Raw genomic sequence first — 12,636 nt, forward strand, 5'->3', positions numbered from 1 at the left:
TCAGCAGAAGTAGTAGGCTGGTTGCCTCTCACTGATTATCTTCATGAAAAGGTCTTTGAAGATTATACTTCTAAAAGCCCTGAAAAAAAGAACTTAGCTTAATTTCAGCTTCTACTGAGATGTATCAAATCTCTTCTAGACCTCGTAGCACAATTTTCATTTGTGATTACTGTAAATCAACTTTTGCTAGAAGTTACCTTGCCAGCACTGATAAACAGTTTTAAAATAAGTTCTAGAAGTTCAATTTTTTTCCTCGAATTTCTCCCCAAATATAAATTATTTGCTTAATGGAGCCAATAATCACATTTGATAATTTTCCATTTATTGTAAATGATCCCTCTTTAAAATTCTAATTGTTGAAACAATAAGATTTCTATTAATGAAACTTTGCAACCTTTGACACACTTGCACATAATATATGTAATAAAGAGTGGTCAGTGGTCATTGGCTATTTAATGTTTTCCAGTTGTATCTTTAGTCTGTTATCAAGTTTGATGATTGAGCTACAGTATATCTATGCCTGCCTGCCTGATATTTCAGCTTGGCTTGCCAAGGCAAGTTTATGAGAATATCACCACTTAGCATTTTCCTTTACTCTTGTCTCTGCTCAAGATCCACTTCAATCAGCAAATTTTTCCTTCAACAGGAAAAATGTAGTAAAGGAATTTTACTTCTAGTTGCTTTTTAATATAAAATAACCATTTTTACTAGATTGTACATATAAGCAGAGACTTGGTCAATACAAAAAAAATACTGTATTACACTGAAATGGAACAGCTTTTCAGTCAAAAGCAAAAATACTTTAAAATCATTGAGCCACAATTATATCTGCTTCATACCTCTGCTCTTCCTTATATTCTAGATGGACCTGGCTTACTAACATAGAGACAGCATGGATATCTTTCAAAATATATGCATCAGGCACAATATTGTAATCTAGCCAGGCAATCTTCACACAATTAATCCGATTATATGAATTTATAAAAATGAAAAACTTGTGTACCTCTTTCTATTTATAATTGTTTACATTCCTGTAACTCAAATTTGAGTTATCACAGACTTTTGTATCCTTCCATCTTGTTTTCCTTAGTAATTCTAAATATTAAATGCAAACAAAAAAAAAAAAAAATCTTGTTACTGGAGAGAATGACTAAAGAAAGGGATGACTTAACTCCTCAGAGCAAGGAAAAATGAGGGATAAGGATGACTGTGCACACACGAAGGCAATGGTTCAGAAAGGATTTGAAACTGTAGCAGATGAGAAATATTGAAAATGCCTGTCAAATAAAATAATGAAAGTAAAAGTCAAATAAAAATGAAAATAAAAAAAGTAAATTTAGCAAAGCATCACATTTGATCCTGTATGCCATTATTTCTGACTTAAATAATGCCTTTGATTAACTTCTTAAGTACAGCAGTCACAAAAAAAAAAAAAAAAAAAAAAAAAAAATCCAGGAACAAGTATTTGCTATATATCCCAAACTACATCGTTGCCTGGTTATCTTTTATTCGGAAATGATTTTTTAGTAAGCCAGGAAAAAGCCAGTAGTACAGACAATCATTTTCATTTAAATCAATTAAACTTTTCAGTAAAAATCAGGGATTTTAGATCAGGTAATTGCTGGGAGTTTTTACTAAACCTGAAAATCTTGTTTAGAAATGTTTCCTTGTATCAGTCACACTTTAGAATATGCCACTATACATAATTTAAATACACATATCTGAGAAGATAATTATGTTTCATAGAAATTTTCTATGCAAAAATATGAAGGTAAACGTTATGTTTTACTTAAAATATACACCTATCAACTAAGATTAAAATATGTGTTTCCAGAGAACCCCAGAACTCCTGTGCCTAAGCTGTCTCATTACAAATAAAAAGAATGCTAATATTTTAGCCTGCAAATGCTAAAAGAAAGTGAGATGTTATGAAACTGCTGCATTATCAGCGAGAGCCCCAGGGCCATTTATAAGTCTAGTTCTCCTGCCCGGCAGCCTGGCAGCGTACTTCCCATTTGGTCAGTCTGTTAGAAGCAACTTTCCATTATATTCCCGAGCAAAATCTTATTTGGGATAATTCATGTTCTGCTAGTTCCCTATGCAGAACCTGAACGCAAACTCCAGTGTACAGGGTATCTAAGCAGCTCTCAATATTAGACATCTGATCTTCATGACATAATTCTCCTTAGCTATCTGATTCACACTGTTTCTTTTCTTAAACAGCTGGACTACAAACAAAAACGATTACAATGTTAACAAGATGCATATATTTACTACCTCCCTCAATCTGAATTATATGCTATCACATATAATTTACAGTGCATGTGATCCTTCATGGTAGAGAATTACATAGCAGAAAAACAATATTGTTGGGCTATTGTTAAGAGAATTAACAAGACGTTAGTTACCTTACCAAGAAGAAATAATTCGATACTCATCTTAAGCTTTATATTAACTCTGCCAGTGAGAGATAATGAAACTACTTACAGTATGTGAAATAGAAAATAAAGAAATGGAGCAAAGGGAGAAAAATAACTGTATCCCTAATTTCTTTCCTCCTACTTAAAGCAGTGGGTTTTGTTTCAACTTATTTATCAAGAAATAGCAGTTGGTATCTATGTTGCAAACAAGAAGTTTTATAAAGTACATAAAAACAACTATACTGGGTCAGACCAAACATCCTTCTAGAACAGTATCCTGTCTTACGGTGGTCAGCTGTCAACATTTATGGAATGAGTACCAGAAACAGCCAAGGACATAGTGATCCCTCCCAGTCTGCAGTACATGCAGCATTTCCTTACCTTGGACACAAACAGTTCACCCATTCTGGAACGTTTTCTAAAGGTGAGGCTCCCTTTCCTGTAAAGGTGGTTATGTTGGGCAATACCACAGGTAAGTCCTCATAAGGTACGGGGACAATGCCACAGGTCTGGCAGTGAATGATAGGAATTGGTGTTCCCCAGTACCGCTGTCGAGATATTAACCAGTCTCTTAATTTGTCACTCGTTAGGTCTCCACCTATTCTTTTATTTTTGGTCTGCTGGGTAAGAGCTTTTAAAGCCTCCTGTCGAGTCATGCCTGTGAACTGATTGGGGCAGAGGGGAAGAAAAAGAGAGACAAACATAAGTGGAAGAAGAAAGAAAAAAAAATCACATCTGCTACTAGTGAAAATGCAAAAACAGTCATAAAAGTCACAAATGCCATTTCTGAGACACAAAGTTGATGAGTCTAGTATTAATTTTCCTTTCCCATTGCTTAGCATTCTCCTATCCAAGAGCCTATTCACACACCAGTCAATGGACTTATTTAAACCCTCTTGCTCAAAGGATAACATCCTTGATTGTCTGAACAGGACTGAGACAGGACCCTGTAGACCCCTTCAGCTTTTATTTGCAAATATTTGCATTTATTGCCGATATTTTATCTAGCAGTTGTATGTCAAAACTTCCAAAATATCACCAATACAAGGTAGAGACCGAGGAAATGTGGATGGTAAACCAGCTTGCTTTCTCCTCTTAGCTTGATTCTATTTCTTGCTTCCACATAACTTTTAACCCACTTAGACCCTACCTGTCATGTAGTAGCAGACACAAAGCTCATATTCTGTCAAACAGCATCTTTGCTAAGCCTGTCCCACTCAATATATCTGATTTAAAGACAAGATTTCTATGCTACTTAAGGCAGATATGTTTTTATCAGAAAAGTTTACAATATATTTCAATGAATATGTGAAATAGGACTAATACGTTAAACATTTAGCTTAAAAATATACAGAGATGATGAAAGTAAGAATCAATTTTTAACATGGAATCAATTATTTACTTTCCATTACAAAATTCAGACAAATACCACATTTTCTTCTCACGTGCAAAAAAATTAAGACAGGGAATAAACTAATTTTATTTGCTATAGAAGAACTAATATAGGTTATCATTGAAGTGGTCCTAGAAATTTGATAGCATGGACCTGGCTTAGACCCTAAAAATATAAAAACAATCAAAAATCCCTGAAATCATGCAAAGTATTTGGCATCTTCCAGAAAGCAATTTTAGTTTGCATTGTTATTGTATACTGGAAAAGGAACTCAGGACTTGTACACCCACCTCACCAGAATTAATGACTTTCTCCAAACCATTTGGCAATGTTTCAATGACTTCAGTGAAAGAAAGACCCAGATTCTTAGCTACTGTGGCATCTTCTGCACTAGTACTAGGAATTCCTAGGAAAGAGGAAAAAAAAAGTAGTTCTGGAACTGAATGACATGGATATTGATTATTAGAGGTACAATATTTTTTTTGTGTCACTTCAACTCTTTATAATGATTTATATTAGCCCCCCAAAGTTAAAAAAATTAAGATCAGTAAAAGCATCCTTCAAGCATGAAGGATGAAAGCAATAATTATAAATATGTTTTATCAGTTTCTCTGTAACACAAATGTCAGTGTCCTACCTCAAAAGAGCCTGAAAATTACCTAGTTCAGAAAGAGTCTAAAAGAAAACTGTGAATTTTAGATAAATAATAAAAAATATTATTTAAACATAATTTAGATGTATATGTAAATTTAAATATAATTTTTAGAATAAAAACCAAATAGCATAACTAATCATCCTGTTTTAACAGTAAATTCAATCACTTTCTAAATTAATAGCTTATTAAAATGTATCATAACACCACAACCTCTAACATTACGATCTCTTAACTTCTTATGAAACACAGGATTTGTTTTTAATCTGAAGAAAAATCCACTCAAAAGAATATCAATTTTCTACTCAGAATATATAGCTACTGACAGCACTTTCTAATAAGTCACAGAAGTCAGAATATTTAAGCCTCCTGATGCTGTCTTTCCCTTTGCATCTTATTATTTGTGCCAGTCATACATTTTGAATACAAGCTCCTCTCTCTTCCAACCCACACAGACTTCTTTTTATTACAGCAATTTACCAGCATCATAAAATGACACATTATCTTTAAATATTTCTCATTCATATTGATAGATGCTGACATCTTCCCTCCGATTTCACTGCATGCAGTTTAATAGTCACTGTGTTCCACTTTGCAGGACTATCTTTCAGCAGTAAGTTAAGAAATCTGTTAACTTTATTATACAACTGTACTCAGAACTATCGCCAAGATCCTAGCAGATCTATTATGTCACAGGGAGATGCATCTTTGTGCATACTTTTTCCATTGGTGATAATTTATTTAATATTTTGGATAATCTCGCACTTTGACTATCATCTTTAAAAGGCAAAGTAGCCTATACAAACAACCCAATACAAATAATAGTTTGGTTAAAGTTACAGACCAAAAACACTCAAAACATCACTGAGCACGTTAGGATTATTAACATACAAACTACACTCAAAACCAGTTTAACAAGTATCGTTGTTCAGGCAATGAAATGTCTGCTACCATAAATACGTTAACTCTGTCAAAATAGGAAAATTTGGTTTTCATTAGTTATGTGCTTCCGAACAAGACTCTCCCACAACAAATAACTCCCTCACTAGCACAATAAGGAATCACCATTTCACCTTTTTAGCAGGTGTACTCTCTTGCCATTTAAATGCCCTATTATAGCATAATATACGTATCTTAATTTGTCAATGAGCTCTGCAGTCAGCAACAGGTGGCTTCACAATATGCTCTACAAATGAGAAAAGCAGACTCTCTTTTTTGGTCTTCCTTGCTTTTGAAAAGATGATGCTATTAATGTACTTCTGCAAAACTCAACAGCTGGCATCAAGAACTTCCTGGGAAGATCTGGGCTGTTTCCAACAGACATAAGGCCAAGGCACATGCCAGTGAACAACATGGAGGTTTTTAATGAAAAATAAGATTGGGCACCTCAATTATTTGGCTCCTTTTACTCCAGAAAAGGTTCTGGTTCTCAAAATCAGTTCAGTCCTGAAGAGTAAGACGCAGGCACATTGTAAGTAAGGTCTGGTATCCAGCCCAAGTGAATAATCTCCAGTCCTGTGAGGGTCATCCAAGATATTTTTGCACAACACTCAGTAACAGCAGTAGCAATGAGAATGGCACAAAGACCCCAAAGTGGCTCTGCAGAGCCAGCTGTTTTTATTTTGCTCAGTTCCAAAACAGACAACACTGCCAATAATGCAGAGGAGACAGTAGCAGTCCCAGGGTAGGAAAGAAATAAAGAAGAGATAAAAAACTATATCTTATCAGAATTGGCACAGAACACTGACTATTTATCTCAGCTGAGATGAAACCACAACAAATAATAATAATACTAAAATAGGTGCCTTAAGTTGTGGGAATACTTCCTTTAGAGATTAAAGGTCCAAAATAACTTGACAAGACTAACTGAGAAGAGCTATCTGCAATGAATTCTTTACTGATCTCTACACAATATAAACAAGTAAGAGTCAAATTTGGAAGTTTAGTGCATTTACTAAAGAAAACCTGTCTGAAACATTTCTCTATAAGCATGCATATAACTTATGCTCACATACAACAACACCCTACAAATTTGGGTCTTCTGCAAAGTGTTCATGTCAAATAGTGGTAGAGTTCTGTTTTGATTAAACATCAGAGGATGGTGAAAGACCTCCAAATGCACATACACTGTATGTAATCAAACCTCCTAAGACACACAGATTCTCAAGTCTACCTCTCATTAAACTTACTAATTTTATAATCTTTCTATTAAAATCTATCATCCTGTAAATCTCCCCCCAGATTCTACATAGCTACTTCTCCTTTTCTTATTCCTTAATGGAGAACAATGTGAGTTCCAAAGTCCAGAAAAGACCCACTAAATTCAAAGATTTACCACAACAGCTTCTGTTGCTCCAACACAGAAACTGAAAACTATATCATTCCATTTACACATCAATTGTCACATACCTATTTTAGTATCAAGAAAATTCTCAAAATTTGGTTTTGCTGAGATGACTATAGGAATCTCCTGATTGGTAAGCAAATTCACAGCTGTCACTGAAGTAAGACAGTCTGAAAACAAATACAAACATAACAGCAAGTAAAATATGACAGTAAATATGCTAAGAATATTGCTTAATAAAAAAGAAAAAAATCAGTTTATTTTAAACTTTCATGAAGTTTAAGTTACAGTTCTGTTTATTGAAATAAGAAAGAAAATGAAAAATAAACAGATTTTAAAGAAGCTGAGAGATATTAAAAGCTTCAGTAAGTCTGACTGAAAAATATTTGTAATTAAAAAAAAAGCAACAAATACCTGAATAAAAATGGAGTGACAGGAGTGCGATAAAGTGGTATGAAGTAGTACTAATAAGGCCAGAAAATAAGCAGCCCTGATTTATATATTAAAGAGACACTATCACAGAACTAAGCAAGAAAACCCCAGCGATTCAGACAGGACTGAAAGGAAGCATATATACTATGCTTATGACTTGCTTTCTTACAGAAGAACACAAAGCACGAGAAATACTGGGTTGTATATTAAAAAAAAAAAAATCTATGTAACCTATTTATTTCTAAAGAAAATACTGATATTCATATTAGAGATACGCTTGCATCACCATCCTGGAAACCAATGTCCATACAGAAGGGGAAACAGAAGCAAGAATCAAGGGTAAGGATTGCGATAAACTGGAACTGATTTATATTTTATAGTTTTGGGAGCCTAGAAAGAAGAAAACCTAACTTGAACACTCCTAAGTTTTGAGGATTGAAAACACAGGTCTCAATTTGGAACTATTTTTAGCTTTAGTACCTTTAAGGTCAAAGCAGCTTCGAAAACCACTATGTAAACTAATGACGCTTTTGAAAATCAGTCACGTTCATAACTGCTGCAGACCATACTAAGTAACAGTAAAGAAAGCAAGTTTCTTCAGTCAAAGACTGTGGTAAGTTATGTACCCTTGACAAATATGGTGTCAGGGCCTTTAGTCGTCAGTCAAAATATAAATGGCCTCAATTTTAAAGATATAATTTTAGAGATTCACACATAATGAACAAAATCTATCCTTACATTGCAAGGATGAGGGACAAATACGGCATTTCTGGGACCTGACTCTATATTATAATAGTTAAAATATAGACCACCAAGATCTTCCTTCTGCCTATCTTCATAATTAAGGTGAATAGAACCGCAGGCTTGTACAGTTATGCATGTAAAGTCTGCCTGAAATAAAATAAAAATATTTCAGAAAATAGAATTACTATATCTCATCTGTCTTGTTAACACAAATGCTGTATTTTTTTTCTTTCTTTTTCAAATTTCAGCTCTTTGAGATAAACATTTTGGTGCTGCATTATGAATAATCTGGAGAAAATTTCTTCTGCTCAAAACATCACACATAGCTTTACTCCTCGGTTTAAAAAAGTAGAAACGGAATCATTTCACTCTTTGAAAGCAACTAAGCAAAAAGCCTCATGAACAGGAAGCTAAGTAGGTAGGACAGTCTGCTTTTAAAAATAACTTCTCTCTTCCCCAGCAATAACACTAATTTTATGCTGAAACCTGGAATAACAATTTTTCATTTTATAAATGCACTGCCTCCTTTGCTCATACAGTTATTATTATAACTGTAAAGAGATAATATTATAATTACAAACACAAAAGAAGGGGTATGCTCAGCATTATAATGAGCTAATAAACAATGTATGGGTCAAACTCTTATCTCAGACATCTAACACTGGTAAAACTGGGAGACTTACCAGATTTTAGATAAATGTACTGGTTTTTGCTACCAAAAAAAATGAATGTTTGAAAATTGATTGCTCACCTCTATTTAAATGATAGTGGCTTAAAATACAGAGCTGTACTCTAAGAGTACAGGTATTAGAACTTAAGTTACTTTGCTAAATTACTTCTTTTTTCTCTGCTAGAAAACACATAAACATACTTTCCTAATTATTTAAATGAGAACAAACAACAAAGGAGTTATGACATGATCAAGCTGAAAAGAGAACAATTAAAAAGTAAAATAAATTAACATTTTCACGTTACAGCAAATTTAAAAAAAATCTAGTTAATAGCAAAACTATGGTCTATTCAAGGCAATCTTAAATATCTTTGAACTTGAAAGCCATTGCTCATGGCCTTCAAATGTACCATGGCTAAAATGGGTATGTGAAAGTTTGTGCATGAATTCTATTCCTATAGCTTTTCTTCCTTGGAAAATACTAGCCTGTGCCTTTGAAATGATTGAATAACACACTATCAAATATCAGCCTATTTCAACTGCAGAATATATATAAACACATTCACAAATAGCAGAAGCTATAGCAGAGTTAAGATTCTAGAACTGTTTCCACTTCAAAGCCTCTCTTTCAGTGTCTTCTAGATGTCACCATTCTGGCTGAAAGTTTCTTGATATAGCTCAACCAAAAGGTGAAGTTTGTTCGTAACAGAAACAAAAAAGCTTTCAAGTATTTCCACATTAAAATAAATATACATAAAAAAAGATACTGTTGTCCTTTGTTTTGCACTTCTGTACTTTGGCATAATGTACAAGTTGCATCAAAGATGCAGGCACTCGCATGGAGGTGCCTTTCTCGGGGGTTGTGTTTTGATTTGTCGGAACTATAGGAGTTTTAATTTGTTCCTTTGTTCTTTAATAAAAATTCTCCAAGCTATTGCTATCCCTCCATCTGGGACAAGGGCTCTACATACTCAACACATTCAAGTACCATTTTTTTTCTGCTACCAAGGAAAATTTATCAAGGTTATAGAAATGAATTACTCAAAAATAATGCAGGTTCTGTGCAAGCAGCGTGTTTTTCCTTAAGATTCCTGCTTTTTGCTGCTGATATGGGATCGTATATAAATGATGGGATGGTATATACATGATGAAGCCACATGTTCTTTGTGAAGAATAAATATGGAACAGCAGCCTTAAGAAGAAATATACATACACAATATATTTTGTATTTACTTTTGCAATTTTCTGGACTTCCAAATGACAAAATAGGCCAGGGACATTCAGTGCAGGCAGACAGGAAACCAGTTACCAACAATTAAAGAAACCAATTATTACTACCTTATTGTAATCTCTACAAGTCAGGACCTACTATAATGGCCATATGGGTTACTCTGAATTTACTCTCTTATATATAAACTACGAGGATTTGTATAGCAGAGTATTATTTTGCTATATATCAACAATCTAGTTGCTATATATCAATGATCTCTTCTCCCCTCTATATTCCCTGTGATAGGAAGAGATCAGTGCTGGCATAAGAGCTGGTTCTGCCATCTCTGTTCTAATGACATACTACCTACAGTAAAGAAATTTTCCTGGGGGCGGGCATAGTCAGAATTTGACTATTCACTTCCATTACATAGGGAAACAAGAATTTGGTTCATTATTTCTACAAACTATAAAGTTTTACAGTTTTACAACCATTACAAAAGTAAGAATTCCAACATAGCTACCGCTATCCTATTCTGAAGGCATGACAAGCTGATGTGGTACTATTTGACATGCACAAAGAATCAGAAGGAACTGTTCCCTCTCAAGAGGAACTGTTCATGATCAATTGGGCATACACTTTTTGAAGATTAAAACGGTTGTTCTCTTACAATAATATGCAGTCTAAGAAAAATATCACCTTTCCCTTGGATGAACTCCCTCTGAAAGACTTCCTTCAGACTGCTATTCCCATGCAGTAGTCTGTGAGCTGGTAAGATATATAAATGGGAAGCTCCATAAATGGCTTCAGGCGTATAGGTGTAAGCTGCTACCTTCTCTCCTGTTATTTTACCATTAACCTAATAAAGAACAGAAAACATCCCAAATGAATTTATTTTTTCCTCCATTAGAAGTGCAGCCCTTCTCTTAGAAGCAGATTTTTCCATACCAGGTATTGATACCAATTTTCAAGAGCAATTGATAAAAACAATTTAACTAACAAAATGAACCTCCCAGCAGTGTGGTATTCACAGGTAAAGTTTAATTTGTCTCAATCTGAGGTTCCCAGAAATTTAGGTTTAAAATAAGAAAACACTTTTCAGATACTAGGCCAGAGCAAATGAGCACCATAAAGCTCTGAAGCACAATGGTTGAACTGCCATTAGGGTTTCTGAAAATCTTTTCCGTCACTATCATATCTGAGAAGCCTTTTGCAGATCTTCAGAAGGACTTCAGATTTTCCCATTGTCTTCTAGATAATTATAATTTTCTTGAAGATTTTCTCTCCTTCCTCTCTTTTTTTTTCTGTCAGTACTTCCTTGCAGTTCCATCACTACTTAAATCTCCATTTTTCAATATCTTCCTTACTGTAGTATAATAAATGAAATTATGGATAAACCTAAACAAAACAGATATTGGAAAGCACAGCGGAGAGATATAAAGTGGCCTGCCTGAAGTCAGCCCAAGTTTGCTGTGCAGAGATGCTAAAGCCCAGCTAGAACTCGGCTGGCTGACGTGTTCTGTGCCACTTGATACCTCTTGGCACTGCTCTCCTGGATGCCTTCATTTTCAGGAATTCTCATTAGCTGGCATGCATTTTGGCACAAATGCACAGACTCAACTTGTGTCCAATGTCGCACTTAAAAGACACAAACCCTTTCCCAAGCAGGACAGCAGGGATTATCATTTCAACATAGACAAGTGGTTCTTCAGAAATCAGTGTGGCTCTGGCCATGAATGTGTAATATTATCTTTTATTAGGTTTCAAGCTTTTTTACATTTGAAAAGTCAATCCATCATGCATTAAGGGTTGCGTTTAGCCCAGTCATGACAGCACCATTGAAACTGCTGACTTACCTTTAGCAAGAAGTCGAGAGAGCATCCAGAACAGTCTCCTATCCAATTTGCTTGCATTTCCTTTATACCATACCACTCAGGGAGATCAGACAAAGCATCAAACATAGCCTAATATAATAATAATAATAAAAGAATTGGGACATTTAGCTTTTGTAAATACATAAAAAGCGGCTAGAGGTTCAATTATAGCTAGCAGCAAAATGATGAGGTGCTGAGGAGAAACATAAGAAGATGCATTTTTATACTGCTGCTACCTCAAGTTCATCTCCTTGAGAACAAAATTAACATGGCACAACCACAAGAATGAATGTCTCTAACAGAGACCCTGTGGTTATTAAAAGAGACCTTCCTTTTCAATAGACTAAATCTTAAACAAAGAACAAAACCCTAAAATGAACACAAACATAGAAAATATTATTAATGTGTAAACTGCAGGAACTGTGAGTGACCTAATGACTATACGCCCAAGACTAAAATAGAGACATGCTTGCAAGAATGCAATAAACATTTAGATTAGTCCTTTCTAGACAATAGCCTGGAAATGGCATTCAGACTAATGACACTGGCGTGTCCTAAATTTTTCAGGCTCTGACTTAAAATGGCAAAATAGAGTTTCCAGCTGCCTGTCCATTTTTTGTACTTTACATTTATATTTTACCAAATACAATAGGCTCCAAAATTGAGTGACATCTTTAGCTGACATTCTGTACAAAATATATATATAATAATCATAGTAATAACAGTTCATATTAAATTCAAAATAGAAATTTATTACAAAAGCTTTTAAACACAGAGCAGAGAAGAAAATAAGTGCTGGCTCCTCATTATCCATTATTTCCTACTCTCCACTATAGCCAACCTGTAGCTTATATGCATAGTTAACACTCAGTAAGATATATATTCATGTATTAATGC

The 12,636-nt window shown here is 34.4% G+C and overlaps 1 protein-coding gene across 2 annotated transcripts in view; it reads right to left on the reverse strand.

The window, feature by feature from the left end:
• Nucleotides 1-12,636, reverse strand: part of LARS2 (leucyl-tRNA synthetase 2, mitochondrial) — a 93,100-nt gene that overhangs the window by 38,380 nt on the left and 42,084 nt on the right. For both annotated transcript variants that reach the window (XM_062569449.1, XM_062569448.1), the window contains exons 8-12: nucleotides 11,722-11,829; nucleotides 10,565-10,724; nucleotides 6,875-6,979; nucleotides 4,104-4,219; nucleotides 2,802-3,085 (exon numbers count right to left, since the gene is read on the reverse strand). In XM_062569449.1, coding sequence (XP_062425433.1) covers nucleotides 2,802-3,085; nucleotides 4,104-4,219; nucleotides 6,875-6,979; nucleotides 10,565-10,724; nucleotides 11,722-11,829 — 773 coding nt within the window. The remainder of the gene's footprint in view (nucleotides 1-2,801; nucleotides 3,086-4,103; nucleotides 4,220-6,874; nucleotides 6,980-10,564; nucleotides 10,725-11,721; nucleotides 11,830-12,636) is intronic.

The sequence above is a fragment of the Rhea pennata genome, chromosome 2 (genome assembly GCF_028389875.1).
Source record: "Rhea pennata isolate bPtePen1 chromosome 2, bPtePen1.pri, whole genome shotgun sequence".
Taxonomy (NCBI): domain Eukaryota; kingdom Metazoa; phylum Chordata; class Aves; order Rheiformes; family Rheidae; genus Rhea; species Rhea pennata.